The sequence below is a fragment of the Glycine max genome, chromosome 5 (assembly GCF_000004515.6).
Source record: "Glycine max cultivar Williams 82 chromosome 5, Glycine_max_v4.0, whole genome shotgun sequence".
NCBI classification, from domain to species: domain Eukaryota; kingdom Viridiplantae; phylum Streptophyta; class Magnoliopsida; order Fabales; family Fabaceae; genus Glycine; species Glycine max.
In genome coordinates, this window is record NC_038241.2 from 36634435 (window position 1) to 36651057 (window position 16623).

Consider the following 16623-nt stretch of genomic DNA (forward strand, 5'->3'; position numbering starts at 1 on the left):
ATAAGAAAATTATGTATGATCTATAAAAAAACTAAAACTACAATGATAAGTTAATGTAATTTACTCTCTCTTTTTATCAAAGTAGTAACATTTCGGAATTCCCATTCCGTACGATAAATCGAAGCAGTAACATCTCATTCATGTGTGAAACATAAACTATTTTATTTATACTCCAAAAGCAATTCTATTTTACTAACCAAATAAAATTAATTCTTCTCAACTCAGTTTTAAAACATCATGCTTAATCACATATAATTTTTCAAAATCAGTTACTCCAAAGTCAATTCGAACTCGACTTTCTATTATTGGCTGAAGAAATTCGTGGGGATATTGAAAATCTTGCCATCGATACCCTAACTTGGCTTAGGCACTTGATTGAAAAATAATGTTAAAAAAATACCAACAAGTGCTCTGCGTAATCACTTGCCGTTTCAAAAACAGACATACATCCCCAATCTGATTGACAAATTTTGTCATTTTGAGACTCCAAAAGTTTATAGTCATTCATAAAACAAATTAAAAGCAATTTTTTAATGGAATTGAAATTCTGAATTTAAAAACATGTTTTACCTAATTTGAAGGATGTGAATCATGATTTTGATAATCATGTATCTTTAGTCACAAAATAAAAGGCATGAATGAACCTTCTGGCAGGAACAAACATAAATCACTACGATTAAGATATATTATGCACGAGACAACAACATCCATCTAAACAAGAAAATTATGACTGAACAATAATTTTAACCATTGAACTCTGTAACTTGCATATTTATGTGTAAGCTCATGCAGCTTTTTCAGCTTCTGCAGCTTCTGCTGCTGCTTCTTCCTCCCGGAGCTTCTTTAAAGATGGAGGTGGTCTTACAACAATGCTTTTCTTCCATTTTTTATCAAGCTTTCTGGACAACCTCTTATTGATACCCTCCTCAATTTCTCTTTCCCGCTTCACAGTAAGCATGCGAGCAATCTGTATGGATATTTGCAGTATCATTCACCCAAAAATTAACATTCAGACAAGAAATGCACGGCATTATGCAGACTCTAGAGAAAGACCTTATTTGTTAGTAAAGCCCTCTAGTATCATTTCACCATCATTTGAAGTTATATGTAAAGGAAATACACTAATAAACTATAAAGATGAGGCTAGATCAGTATCGCCAGATTGAAATGCTCTTCGCTCTTTCCATTAGGCACATCTTATATTCAACATGCCATCAAAACACTATGATCCCAGTGCGCTGTTTGATTAGATGGTGGCTTTAAGAGTAAAAACAAAATAACATGATTGCAAAACAAGGACTAACATGCAGAAAAAGATTGGCATATTTATCTATTACAGCTCAATTGAGTCAAAATTATAAGTTTACAACCCGACCAAATAGGCATCAGAAACCTGCTTGGAGATGGACACACCTGGGAACAGGAGTTAAAGACATTGCACACTACTTGATAAAGAAACTGAAGTGCATCTAGCAGAACTCAAAAAACATGCATATAAGAGAAACACCTGATCAAGCAAAAGAAAAACCTAGTTCAAGTATTCCTACATGCATGTTGAATTACTTTGCATGCATGCATATCTATTTCTCACAGTATTTTCCTGCTCATAGCATAGAGAGATGTGATGCTCATACTAGAATTTTATTTTTGAAGTAAAAGTTTGGCAGGTATCATTATTTAGATCTACACCAGAAATTGGAATCAAATGTAGGGGTCAAAGGACCATTCAGTTCATTAAAGGACATTGATCTCTAGGCCCCTTTACTTGGCCAAGCACCAAGCATAGAGCATAGTAGTGTCATTTCTGGATTTAGTAGCAGGTGGGTGTGCCAAGCCCAGATTACCATGAAATTAGCTGCTGGTCTTACTCTGATCAGGTTAGCTGTTGGTGACAAATGACAATTTGTTTCTAAGTGAGCCCTCTCACTTCGGAGACCCAGAGAGTTCAGACAGTATGGAGTAGGAGATTCAAATTTATGACCATAGATTGGATTGATCTATGTGAATCTAACCAAACAAAACTGAGTTATCAAACCATCATATACAGTGGCTGGAATGGGAAAAGTAATCCATAAAGGGAGGAAAATAGTTTACATATATTGAAGCATGAAAAAAAAGGAAGCAGAAGGTAATGGATGAATTTGTCTATGCATAATTTGTGCACAGAGCACGCCAAGCTCACCCTTTACCACTTCATGAAGTAAAACATATGATTAGCTGAGTACATGAGCTATATTGCTTAAGGGTGCATATGGATAAACAATTTAATTGTGTTTAGTTGTTTACTCAATAAGCTCTTATCATCTGAGGACTTGTGTCATAAATTTAATCATAAAACTTATTAAAGTTAAAAAGAGCTTATTTTAACAAGTTACTCTAAGAAATTTATTGAAATAAGCTCAAAGTAACTTATTAGAGTTATAAGCTATTTCTAGAAGCTCAAGTAAGCTCATCATATGTTCAGCAAAACGCCCCCTAAAAATACTACCAAATTGGAGCCTTTCATCTTGCAATCCAGTGTTCAATTCATTGTTGCACCTGACGAAATTACCTTTTAGTTTCAAATTTTACCCTAAAAGACGAGAGAAAAGTAGGATGTGGGTCTAGGCTTCTTTCCTCTACATTTCTATTTACCAAACACAAGTGAAGCTAGCAATCGAGTAAGTTTTAGACTGCAATTGTGGATGCATCGGCTGCACTTATCTGCAATATCAAGGATTGCAACAAAATCACACCCGCAACGTCAGGGATTTTTTGGGTCTACACAACCACAATTGTGACCACATTGGCCCAATTTGTCCACAATATCAAGGATTGGGACAAAAACCATGTCCGCAACCGCAGTTTAAAACATTCTCAAGCTAATCACACTAGCTATTTTCATTATTAAAGCAGAGAAAACTAAACTAAGTTCTGTCACAAACTCCCATGGCCCTAGTTTGTTACCCAGAACAACAAAAACTATTAACGTGATTAGATTATCTTATTTTGAGTTCAAAAGAATTTATAATCAAAATCATGACAAGAGAACTTAAAGAAGAACAAAGAGTGAAGCAAAAATGAAGTACCCTCTTGCGCATGCGACCGAATTCGCTGGACTTGAACTCGTTGCGAGCCGATTTCTGAAGGCGAAGCATGACAAGCTCGCCCTTAAGGTCGACAACCTCTTCGTTAATTTGTTCGGTGGTCATTTGTCTAATTTCCTTCAATTCCTCCGTCCTTTTAGACATCATCACCACTGGCACCGAAGCGCTGCATTTCGTGGGTGGAATGGAGCATGTGGCAGAGCGACGGAGCTGAATGCCATTGAATGGCTTTGGGAGAAAGGAAATGGTTGAAGAAGAAGGAGAAGCAACTGAGAGACTTAACATTCTCCACGCCCTCTCTCTCTCTCTCTCTCTCTTCTCTTCTCTTATTACCAGCGAAGTGGATACGGAGTGTTGCAGATAAGATGCAACTTCGTCTTCTTTTATCTGCTTCCCTGCGCTACCCAAAATCTCCCTTTTATTCCTCTTTTTCGGGGAAAGAAATTATAAATCATAACTATTTTTTATTCTAGTTATATTATTAAAATTCGTTTTGGTGCTTTACTTTTTTAAATATTTTTTTGTTTATTTTTTAATTTCACTTTTATAACATAATTTAAAAATATATTCAATACGTAAAATTAGTTGCAATAAATTTACTTACCTGAAAATTATAAATCATAACTAACATTCAGACTGAAAAGTATAATAAACATGATGAAAAAACATGCAAGATGAGTGACACTAGCCATTATAAAAAAATGATGTTAGATTATTCATTTTTTTAATTGTACGTAAGATTCAATTTTCACGTCATTTTCAACATGTTGATAAAATTCAAAATTGTGTTCTTAAAAAAAAAACAGTTGTTTCAAAATTGTAATAGTGACCCATTTTGAATAAAAAAAATGTAGTCATAATAGTTTGTCCTCAAAGTTTGTTAAAAACATAAGAACTAACTAATATTGCATTCATCATTTTTAAGGCTTCATATTATTCTTGTATCCATTCCATTAGATTTAGGAGAATAACACAAAGTTATACCATGTCCGTACCTTTATTTTCATAAAGGTCATTAAACAAAATATATTTATCCATATGTTTTAAACATCACACAAACCAATTAGTCAATGAGAACCATTAAATGGATTAAGTTAACTAGGGGATCATATATGTTATTGGATCGGTGTGACAACATCAAAACCATCATCAAACTGGATTCAACCAATGAAATTTGGTCTTGAGTGGATCATGTGTGACCCAAAATCTGTTATATGCTAGACTAACGTGCATGGCCCAAGGCACGATGTTGTGCATGCGAATTGTCAATCTTGCTTGTAGGTGTACATGTGCTATTGTTGATGGCTTTGATATTACAAATACAAAAGATGAACATACTAGGAATCAAACCTATGTCCATGTATACATCAATGAACTTGCTTACCATAACGCCATAACAATCATTTGTGATATAATTGCAAAAACTACTACATATATTCATATTTTGATTTTAACCTTTTAATCAGTTAATACAGTTCAATTAGTAACCTACGGGTTCAACCATCAATTCACTCTTTTAAAAAAACTTTTGCTTTTCTCAAAATTAGATTAATCTCATAATCACTAAGATAAAATATGTTATTTTTCATGTCCTATAGGAGGGTATTGGGTAAACACATTTCTCTTTGTGCACATATGTCAAGTAGCCCCTATAGTCTATTGTAATTTTTTTCACACTAGTCACAATATTTACCTAAAAATCAAGTGCAACGATAACATCTCCTCCTTTAGCCAAATTGACCCTAGGCTTAAGAGGATTTTCATTTCTTGCCAATATTTTTTTTCATTAGTCGACTTGTCATGCACAATACTTGACTAAAAAAACAAAGTCTTTTCCCTTACAACTTGACACTTTTTTTGTTCGTGTCCTTAATTATGATATGTGCTATCAAGTCTAGTAGTGACATTTGTTTGTGCTTTTATGATTGTAGTTTAGTTGTTGTCTATTGTTTGTTCATGATTATGAAAACTTGTTGATTAGTAACTTTGATATAAACTTACAGAAGATAATTCTTTTTCCTACCTTTAACTCTCCGAGTTGTCTGTGATACGTGTTAGTCTGAAGTTTGATGTCATTGTCTTCTGTCATCTTCCAACGATAATGATTTTTTTTTATCATTAGCCTTTATTTGTCAACATCCTCAGCGATGTACTTCAAGATCATAAAGTCATAAATCCTTTTCATTTCCTCATATGAATAGTAGACGCCAAAGAGTGTGTTAAATCAAAATACTAATTATGGTTTATCAACAAATCTTATTGGCACATGTGAACTCATTGATTTTTTATGATTTGTAAAGAGGTTTGAGTTTGGGTTTATATAAGTAGATGCAACCCATGCATGTCCAGCATTATATAAATGCATATTTCATATCCAAGAAGGTTTTGGGCAACAAAGAGCTTGATCTTTGACACATTTGGGAACAATTTGGCTAGGGGTGTTCATAGGTATAGGTCACCCGCAAATCCAAATTGACCGAAACTGATCTGAACGATTTGGGTTGAATCATTTATGTATTTGGATAAAAACTGAACTGAATCGATCAAAATCGCTAATGTACGAGTTGAGTTACGGGTTTAGATTTATAGATCTGATCAAAACTAAATCGAACCAATCAAAATCGATAATTTTTTTTAGAGTTGTTTAGTTTGACTTTAAATACTGTTAATATTGGGACTCTAAGTGTTGAAATTGCAAGTGTTACGACTACTAATGTTGAAACTTTTTAAGGTATTACTTTACTTTCAGGTACATTGTTATTTTGTTTTATCTTTTTTTCATATTTTTTTGTCAAGTTTATAATATTAATGAATTATATTTTATCCATTTGTTTAAGCAAATCTAGTAGTTGCAACAAATCTGGTTGCAGCAAAATTTATTATCAAATTAGTTTGTAGGAAATAGTTATGATTTAGACTATTATATTAAATCCCCTTCAATAATATTTTATTTTAATTTGTATTAGTTTATTTTAGAATGTTGTGTTGATTGTATTAAATGAATCAATTTTATTACTTTCAGACATTTGATAATATTGTGTTAATTGTATTAGATATTTGAATGAATCATGATATATAATAGCATTTATAAGAGGAAAAAAAACAAAATTTAAATGGGTAACCCGTTGGCTCGAACCAAAACATTTATGAATGAGTTGGATTTAAAAAAATTATAAAAATCAAATCAAGTCAAATTGATCAAATTTCATTGAGTTGAGTCTTGAATTTGGCCAAAATCAACCCACAAACACCCCTAAATTTGACATATACGGCCAACATAATGACAAAAGCAACATACTATGGAATGTAGAGTTAGACGTTTGTATCTTCATCCATAAGTGATTGATATTGTAGTTTTTGTAGACAAAGACCATGGACAATCGAACACAAATAAGGATGAAAAGTTAAGATGCATGTATTCTTAAAAGACTTATCTATATAATGTACAAATCTTCAATATATATTAGGTTTTTCTCAATGTATACCAAGTAAGCAAATATAGTAAGAATAAACTAAGTGAGGTCGATAATTCATAAATTTAGTTGAAATTGATTGAAATTTCGTGGTCAAAATTTATTTGTACACAAACAATAATTTAGTTTCAAAATAAAAAAAATGTCATAGATACACCCATGCAACAAATGATAAAAACATATGGACAAATATTTCATGTGTATTGGCTGATAAATTAGTTTCTATAATGAATAATTTTAATTCATAAATTTATGAATAGTGCGAAAAAAACAAATGTGAGCGAATGTATAGACTTAAATAGGCTATTTAACTTAAAAATAAATCCGTTCTTTCTTTATTTATTTTTCCTCAAATTTTCTTTAAATTTTCATCAGCATTTTCGTCCTCCTCTCTCTCTCGCACGCGAAACCCTTGTTCTGTTCCCTGCTAACATATCTGTAGAGAAAACCAGACACCAGAAAAGGTTCGTTCAGAGACAAAACCCCAACGATCCAAACGGTCATTGAGCATTTCATGGTGCGAGTCACTGAGTTGAATCGGATAGGAATCTGAGTTTGTGATCGTTTGACGCGGTCATGGGTGCTGCGGGCTCCAAGCTCGAGAAGGCTCTCGGAGACCAATTCCCCGAAGGAGAACGTTACTTTGGCCTCGAGAATTTCGGCAACACTTGTTACTGCAACAGCGTCTTGCAGGTTTAATCCGATTTACGTTTTTTCCTTTTCCATTCTATTTTTCGCGTTCTATAGAGACTCTAATCTGTTGTGTTGATGGTTTATTGATTCTTCTATGCAAAGTTTGTTGCAGTTTCATATGTATCTTCAGGAGAGAGTTTAGTACTTTAGTGTATACTATTGTTTTGGACATTCTGTTGACCTGTTTAGCAGATTCTTTTAAGCGCTGATTCTTAGTTTTTATTAAAATTTGAAGTTGGATTTTCTCTTCAATGTTTTATATGTTTCATTCAATAGTATTATAAGTGTCGCTTTAGGTGCATACGTCAATTTAAAAGTAGTTGTTGTCTTGTTGCACTCAATATGTTTACCATCTCTAAAATATCAATAAGGGCACTAGATATGTCTGGTGATAGTACTTGAAGACGGTCAGTTTGTTATTTTTTGTAAAGGCTTTTAGGGTTCTTTGCTAACAACTTTCTCATTTTGCCAAATTGTACAGGCACTATACTTCTGTGTTCCGTTTCGCGAACAATTACTAGAGTATTATGGAAATAACAAAAGCATATTGGACGGGGAAGAAAATCTTTTAACTTGCTTAGCGGACTTATTTTCACAGGTAATCAGTCTTTAGTTTGGAAATTTCAAAACTTTACATGCTTGATGCCTCTAAGCTTGTTCATATTTGATTGGGTCAAGCATGATTCACCATTTGAAAGTTGTATTGTCTTCACTAGTTGTGGCTATTTTGCTTGCCATGGACTCTCATGAAATAAGCTGTTGATTTCCTAGCTCTTTTTCATTCTTCATTTATTTAATAATAATAAAAAACTTCGTACCCCATTGCCCAGAGGCTCTTCGCTATGCGAAGGTATGGGGGAGGGATATTGTACGCAGCCTTACCCTTGCATATGCAAAGAGGCTGTTTCCGGATTCGAACCCATGACCAACAAGTCACCAAGGCACAACTTTACCGCTGCACCAGGGCTCGCCCTCTAAAAAACTTTGTACCCCATTGCCCAGAGGCTCTTCGCTATGCGAAGGTATGGGGGAGGGATGTTGTATGAAACAAATACGTTTTTGTTCTTTGAATGCTTCACTGTGGTTCTTGTTATCTTTAGTGTTGAATCTGTAACCATGTTTTCTTTAATAATGTTGGCCATTAAATAGACAGCTCTGTAAAAACTTGGACAAATACATTGCCTCCATTTACTCCAAAATCTCGTTCTTGTGATCGCAATTAAGTACTTGCTTTTCCTCATAGACTTTCTTTTTTCTAACCGTTTTATGGAAGGATTTTTAGAATGTTGATGAAAGATGCACCTGTAACATAGAAATCTGCACGTCAATTTATTTAGTGTTTCAGTTCTTCCTAGCAAAGCATACTGTGGGTTTTATTCTATAGATCAGTTGAAGTTTATCGAAACATGACTAGCTGCTTGTAATGCCTAAAATATATATGCCCAGCTAGCTGACATTTTTGTTAGCTGTTCTATTTTTTTAGTTGCTCTTTGTCTGAGAGACAACTCAGACAAGGATTTGACAAAGGGGATTCCATGCTTATCTAAATTTCGTGTTGTAATATGCTCGAGTATAAATGCTATTATTTTTTTTTGCTTGGTGTATAGATGCTATTATTTCAACTTGAGAAATTTCTTCATTTATCCGCAGCATAGTTGTCAATACCGGCGTAGCGGAATGAAGTGGCCGACCCCAAAATTGGGATAGCGGATAGCGGGATGATCGCTATTCTAATGTTTTTTTTATATATGTTAAATAATTAATATACTTATATATATAAGTTCAAAAACAGAAAAATAACTGAATGCATAATTACTTAAACAAAAGTTACAAAACATAAAGTAGAAAGTCAAGCAAATAAAGGTCTTAAAGCCTTAATCCCTCTAAGCTAAAGCCTAAAGTAACTATAATAATAGACAAGTAGACATTAAAATTCAAATAGACAAATGCAAGTTTCTTAATACTAAATTACTAATCAGAATCTTCATCCTCTTCAAGATCCAAGTCATTGTGTTGTTGAAATCCATCACTCTCACTAGCATTAGAATTGTACTCGTCTTCCCCCTCATCTTCATTCTCTTCTTCCACTTCCACCACTTTTTTTCCTTTTTCATTTGTAGGTGCAAGTGCAGATGTTGCCTTGTTTATATGTGTTTGACTCCTTGTGTTTTGTAAAGGTTCACCAGCCCTCATTGCCTCAACAACATCTAACTAATTCAAATCATCATCATCAAAAACCAAATCATTACCAGATTCTTCTCCTTCCAATTCTCCCAATAACCACTCATTGCTATCATCAATATCATTTAAAGCAATAGGAACAATCACATCATTACACTCAAAGCGATCTAGAAGAGCTTGGTTAATCTTAACATAAACCAAATCTTGAAGCTTTTGGTGTTCAAGCCTACTTCTCTTCTTTGAGTGAATCTATAATAATTTAAAAAACATGAATTTCAGTTACTTAGTTTCAATTTCAGCTTCTAAAGTTTCATAATTTAAAAAACATGAATGTTAGTTACTTACATGCTCAAAGGTACTCCAACTATACTCACATCCCGATGAGCTACAAGTCAAACTTAGAACTTTAATGGCAATGGTTGGCAAGTGTGGTGTTTTTGCTCCATACAATTTCCACCACTCAACTGTAAAATGCAATTCATATGCATTAGTATTTACACGGATTATTAATTAATCATTTAAATTTATAAGTAAATTTTTCCACTTACCAGGAGATATTTCAGTCCTTGCTTTCATTGTTGCAATCATACCAAACCTCTCTCCAACCCTTTTATACACTAGCAATTGTTTGTGAACTTTAACTACAAAATTATCATCTTCACTAAGCTTATCAATACATTTGTAGAGGTCATCCACTACTTTGTTATCATTGTCAATGTTTGGATTGGTGTAAAAGAACATCGGATCTAGATAATAACCCGCTGCATGCAAAGGGTGGTGAAGTTGGCAATCCCATTTTTTATCAATGATTGCAAGGATATCCTTATACTTCCCTTCATTGTTGTTGAAAGCTCTCTGAATTGCCTCTTTGGCCCTATCCATTGCTTCATAAATGAAATCCATTGCAGGCTTTTTTTCATTATCCACCAACCTCAACACACTTACAAGAGGCTGTTGCTTGCTTCCCCTTAGGCTCTTTAGTTGCCTTAGACTTCAACCATTCATCTGAAGTAAACATCCTTCTAAGATTGGCCTTTTGCTTATGCAATCTTTGCAAAGTTAAGAAAGTGGTAGCAAATCTTGTAACTCCGTGTCTCACCAATTTAGTTTTTTGTGTGAATTTCCTCATGGTGTTCAAAGCCAATGTATGATTGTAAATGTAGCCTACAAGTTTGATGCCTCTTTGTATAACCCTTTTTACTTTTGGGATCTTTCCAATATCTTCTAGTATCAAGTCAAGACAATGTGTAGCACATGGAGTCCAAAATATTTTTGGTCTCGTGACTTAAATTTTACCTAAAAAGACCAAAATCAATAAACTTGTATGAGTAGTGTAACAATTAAAAGTTATAACTATAAAAAAAAACTTCATTAAGCATGATTGAATTCTCACCCGCCAACACATAATTACTCCGTCACCACTTGAATAACATTCTTTTCTCCAATCTCCTCAACAAAGCTATCCAAAAGCTCAAAGATCTTCTGACCAGTCTTCATGTATTCGGAAGCATCCACACTCCTCACAAACTGTGTTCCCAATGAACAATTTACCAAAAAGTTAATCAAAGTTCTATTCTTCCTATCCTTCCAACCATCTGACATAATTGAACACCCATATTTGATTCGCTCCTCCTCATAACCCCTCAATAAGCCCTTCGTGTATTCCAACTCTTTTTTAAGGAGTGGAACTCTCAATTCATGATAGCTTGGAGGCTTTAAATGAGGACCATAGGTTCCAATCGCCTCAATCATCAACTTGAAACTTTTTGATTTAGCAACATTGAATGCTATTCCATTCCTAAAAAAGAAATGAGTAATGTACTAAACTGCCCTGTCTCATGCAACCTTGTTATAAGATTCATTTACACTTGATTGTCTCGTGGTTTTTCCCAATTTGATACTTTCTTCAGGTTCTTTGGAGAACAAAAAATCAAGAGGGCCTTTCTTATTTGTGATCCTCTTATTGGAAGCAGTTGAGGAGGCTTCATTTGATGTTGTTGGACGTTTTTTTCCACTTTTAAGTCTTGCAATCTCTAGGATCCCATCTTCCTCTTCCTCGTCTTCTTCTTGCATTGCTTCCATGTATGCTGCAGTTTCAACTATTTTCTTCTCATAAGCAACAATCATTTCTAATTTAACATCCTCCGGTACTTTCTTACAAGAACCCACATCTCCTTTTATTTGAAGTTGATGTCTTTTTGCTCTAGAAATTCCTCCCGTAGACGTTTTGTGACAAAAATCACAGGTTACACTCTTGTTATTTTTATCCTTTAAACTGTTCCATTTCCAAAAGACATCTACCCTATCACCCGTAGGCTTGAACATTGCAAAGGTCAAAATAGCAAAACAGGCCTGAATTTAATTATTGATGTGCAGCCAAGCTCATGTGACCAAAACTGAACACACAAGTAACGTCCCCCAGATGAATATTGAGTTATAGTACATAACCACCTATCTTATATGGGGAGCAATTAAATTTTCTCTAGAAACAAAAATTAATAAGCATATTTAGATAGATTTCTTCTGTGAAAGGCCTCAAACAATTTAATAAAAACATGGAAACCATCCTATGGAGTAAAATTAAAAGGTCAATTTCACAGTCACAATCACAAAAAAAAAATCATGTAACATTTTTCAAAAAAAACAAATAAAAAAATCACAGTCACACTGTCACACACACAAAAAAATGCTATCGGGGTCAACAGCTCATCGCATGTCTTCCTCACCTCAAGCAAGGTGGTGGCGCAGCACAAACTCGTCGCCGGACGCAGGATGCAGGTGTCAGGGTCGCAGCTTCACGGGATGCAGACTCATCGTTGGGGTCGCCGGACGCAGACTCGTCGTCGGTGTCGCAGGACGCAGACTCGTCGTCGTCCTCGCAGCATTGCCGGTCGCAGTCGCAGGTATGGAAAGTGGAGACTTGGGTTTTCGAGCGGTCTGGACAGAGAGCTGGCCAGGTAATACAAAAAGCAAAATACCAAAAATACCCTCACTTTCCCGCATTAAGTGAGGGCATTTTCGAAATTTCCACGGCGTCACTGTAGTGGCGCGAAAATCCGGTCTAGATCCCGTGCCGCTCTGCCGCGATAGCGGCTGCGATGCCCGCGCCGCTACGTCCGTCTTCGTCGCGGATGGACGCCGCGCCGCGACGCTCCGCCGCGATAGCGGCCGCGACGCCCGCTATTAACAACCTAGATCCGCAGTGTGTTTTATGTTGGTTTGGCCCATTTATTTTATTTGTTTTCCCCCTTTCTGTTTGCCTTCAAGTTATGTGAAATTGGTTTAGGTGATTTTATGCTTCCCTAAATCTGCGTTATAGCATGTTCGAGTATATATATGTGTGCCTGAAAATGGCTCTGTGCTATTTCATCGTGCTTTTGCAAGTATTTCCATTTTGTATATCTATAGAAGTTTTGCTCAATTCATTGTTTCAAATGTCTAATTAATAAACACATGTCTATTTAATGGGCACTTACTTGGCTATCTCCTATGCCTGAGAACTTGCTTCAAGATATTTGTAGTGTGCTTTTTGTAAGTATCTTCATTTTGTATATGCTGAATAATATCTTCCATTTATTATTGCTAATCACATGTCTATTTAATGGGCACTTACTTGGCTATCTCTTATGCCTGAGAACTTGCTTCAAGATATTTGTAGTGTGCTTTTTGTAAGTATCTTCATTTTGTATATGCTGAATAATATCTTCCATTTATTATTGCTAATCAAATGTCCATTTAATGGTATTCGCATGCCTATTTCTTTCTTTCTTGGTCATGAATGTAATATAATTATTTCTTTTGGTGTAGATAAGTTCCCAGAAGAAAAAAACTGGTGTCATTGCTCCCAAACGATTTGTACAGAGGTTGAAAAAACAGAATGAACTCTTCCGTAGCTATATGCACCAGGTATGTGCTTAAACTGTCAAAAATGAACTTCCTGTGCAGAAAGGTGATTATTCTAGAAAACCTGTAAATTTCTTTTGGCAGTAATGTTTATATTATAATCAAGAGATTAGTTTTTATCATGTCACACACGCAAATGTTGCCATGTATGTGTTTCTCCCTGCTTATGAAAGGATTCTATGCTTGTGGGCATCGTTCACCAGACACACATGCCCTTGCTCCCAAGTAGCAGCTTATTTAAATAACTAGAGATTCTATCATATGTATTAAAGATTTCCAGCTGGCTATGTTTTAAGGTAAATTACAAGTTGTCCTCTTGGTAGATCAATTGTTAGATAAGTATTTCTTTTGTAATGCTTCTGTATAGTAGGTTGGACCAAATTTTCAGATTTGCAATTTGTACACTTGAACTTGGTATGAACATCTTTTAATAAACAGGAAATACTTTTGAACTATTTATTATAATATTAAGTTGAAATGGTCATGTTGCTTGTACATTTTTCAGCCTTTTTATATGCAAATAAGTCTGTTTACTTGAACTGGAGCATATACACTTTAAATTGTATTTCTATTATATTATTATATGTCCTGTGGGAAACATAATCTTTTTATATCAGTTTTCCATTTGGCAACAACCCTTTTCACTTTGTCTAGTCATGCTTTGACTGTATATCACTGATATATAAACGATGCTTTGGCTTGTTAGTCCCCCGGTCCCCCCTCCCCCTCTGTTGTGAGTAAATAATTGTGACTGATGATCAGTGTCCATTTCTGGAAATGATTTATCTGAGTTTGTATAATGACAATTTGTTACTTTTGAATGAGGTTGTTTACCATAATGTTACTGAACTCTGTGCTGTAAAGTGTATTTGTTATTTATCATTGATTGTTATTATCTGTTATATTCAATGTTTCATTGGTTGCATATTGTCTCTTATTTTGTCAAAGTTTTTCATTAGAGACAACATTGTTATTGTGAATCTTCTCTTGGTAGGATGCCCATGAGTTCTTGAACTTTTTGCTGAATGAACTTGTTGACATTCTGGAGAAAGAGGCTCAGGCTGCAAAAACTGATCAGGAGACATCTCCACCTTCTGAAAAGGCTGTTAATGGGCCCAAGAATGGTCAAGCTAATGGTGTTCACAAAGAGCCTTTAGTTACTTGGGTACACAAAAATTTTCAGGTGGCCTTGCCTTTTCAATTCAATGTTTTCATTTTGCATTTTGCCTGCAACAAAATTTGGAGGGACCATAATTAGCAAACTTTCTGTTGGATCCCGTCAATTAGTGTTATCTCTTTAAGTGGGCATGTATTGTTGCTTTAATAGTTTAGGTTTGTTACAGTTAAGGATAATCCATTCATATTGACTTTTATGTGAATTATAATGGAATTTGGCATATTATCTTAGATACGGTTATAGTATTAATTTATTATAGATGAGCTTTATTATTAAACAATGTAAAAAACAGTAATTTCACTGTCAATTTTTATGTGTTTTTCTTGTGGGGGAAGGGGTGTTTTTGTTGCTCTTTGTACTCTGCAGTGATCAGAAAAATAAGATTTACTTTTATTTTGAGGAATTTTACTGTTGTAACTTGCTCTGATCAGGGAATACTCACCAATGAGACAAGGTGCTTGCAATGTGAAACAGTGACGGCTAGAGATGAAACATTTTTGGACTTGAGTCTTGATATTGAGCAAAACAGTTCAATTACAAGCTGTTTGAAAAATTTCAGTTCCACCGAGACACTGAATGCTGAAGACAAATTTTTTTGCGACAAATGCTGCAGGTATATATATGGCTTTTGGCACTGGTTATGTTTCTATAATTATCTGAAATCCCAAGTACTACTTCTTTGGCATCAGTTGTTGCTTTGCTTGGTTTCTTGAGTGTTCTGGAAAAGTTAAAGAGCTTGTTCAACCATTTTGAATCACGTGCACAGCTGAACTAATCTTTTCCTTCTTTATCTAAGAGCAACAGCAATAAAGCCTTGTACCACTTGATTGAATTGGCTGCATGGATTAATTGATGTCATTGACTTTATTGAAAACCAAATTTTCAGAAAATCATATTTGGATCAAGATCATTTTTAATAGTTTCTCCTAAAGTTCTTTGGTACATCTTCTACCCCTTTTAACTGGAGGAATAAATTGTTTGTGATCAAACACATGCCAAATAGCTTGAATATCATCTATGGTTTATAGAAAATCTTATCTCCTTTTAATAAAAATTAGAATGCTATTCATGTTTATTGACTAATACTACAATTTAAAAGAAGCAAACCATGATATGTTCATTTTTCCATTGATTGACATTTTCTTCTACCTGTTATCTGAGTGGGATTTGGTAGCCATGTCAATTTAGTGTGTAAAAATATATATGTGCTCTGTTCTCTTGTTTTTCATGTCCATTCACCATTCTGATGACCAAGATGCCAACTTTCTTGTGGTATTAGTTTGCAAGAAGCTCAGAAGAGGATGAAGATAAAGAAACCACCTCACATCTTGGTCATCCATCTTAAGCGGTTTAAGTACATGGAACAGCTAGGCCGCTACAAGAAGCTGTCCTACCGGGTTGTTTTCCCCCTTGAGCTGAAGTTGAGTAACACAGTTGAAGATGCGGATATTGAGTATTCTCTATTTGCAGTAGTTGTCCATGTTGGGAGTGGGCCCAACCACGGGCATTATGTCAGTCTTGTGAAAAGCCATAACCACTGGTTATTTTTTGATGACGAAAATGTAGAGATGATTGACGAGTCTGCTGTGCAGACGTTCTTTGGATCATCACAGGAGTATTCAAGTAATACAGACCATGGGTACATTTTGTTCTATGAGAGCCTTGGCTCTGGTAACAGGAGTTAGGCGGAGGATTTCTACAACTCTCTTAAATCATTTGGACTTCTTTTTAACATGGTTTCCATATTTATTTTCCTTTTACCGTTTTCCCTTTATTCAACCTGTTGGAGGAGCTGTTACATACTCTAGAGGATACGGGTTGTGAAAAGGTATACTTAGGTGGTTGGCATGTACAGTGGATAGTGCTAGGCACTGTCCTTTTTTCTTTTTCCTTTCTCACAATAAGAACAGTATATATATCAGGTGAAAATTTCACCAACGATGTGTATTCATGGTTGCAAGCGTTCAACCAACATTAGAATTACAATGAAATGGAAATTGGTCCTAACTCATGTCGGATTATTTTATATTTTATAGTTTGACGAACACTTTGGTAATAGACTAATAGTTGGGCATTCTTTGGTGAGTTAACAACCCTGTCTTCGTCGGGA

The 16623-nt window shown here is 34.9% G+C and overlaps 2 protein-coding genes across 2 annotated transcripts; one reads left to right on the forward strand and one right to left on the reverse strand.

Annotated features, from left to right (window-relative positions):
- Nucleotides 1-652: 652 nt before the first annotated feature.
- LOC100305741 (uncharacterized) lies at nucleotides 653-3475 on the reverse strand. Its single transcript, NM_001249147.2, is given in 2 exon segments — nucleotides 653-967; nucleotides 3069-3475. Coding segments are annotated over 2 exon segments (486 nt in total). The 5' UTR covers nucleotides 3372-3475; the 3' UTR covers nucleotides 653-784.
- A 3410-nt stretch (nucleotides 3476-6885) lies between these two features.
- LOC100794462 (ubiquitin carboxyl-terminal hydrolase 4) lies at nucleotides 6886-16520 on the forward strand. Its single transcript, XM_003525006.3, has 6 exons — nucleotides 6886-7252; nucleotides 7734-7850; nucleotides 13241-13339; nucleotides 14331-14519; nucleotides 14945-15126; nucleotides 15793-16520. Exons 1-6 carry the CDS (start codon nucleotides 7136-7138, stop codon nucleotides 16196-16198), a joined length of 1110 nt encoding a protein of 369 aa, XP_003525054.1. The 5' UTR covers nucleotides 6886-7135; the 3' UTR covers nucleotides 16199-16520.
- The last annotated feature ends 103 nt before the right edge of the window (nucleotides 16521-16623 follow it).

Bases quoted from the DNA above. Each gene is read 5' to 3' on its own strand.
- LOC100794462 (XM_003525006.3), top strand. From the start codon at position 7,136: ATGGGTGCTGCGGGCTCCAAGCTCGAGAAGGCTCTCGGAGACCAATTC. The intron at 7,851-13,240 runs GTAATCAGTCTT...CTTTTGGTGTAG, and splicing joins TAGCGGACTTATTTTCACAG to ATAAGTTCCCAGAAGAAAAA. The intron at 15,127-15,792 runs GTATATATATGG...TTGTGGTATTAG, and splicing joins TTTTGCGACAAATGCTGCAG to TTTGCAAGAAGCTCAGAAGA.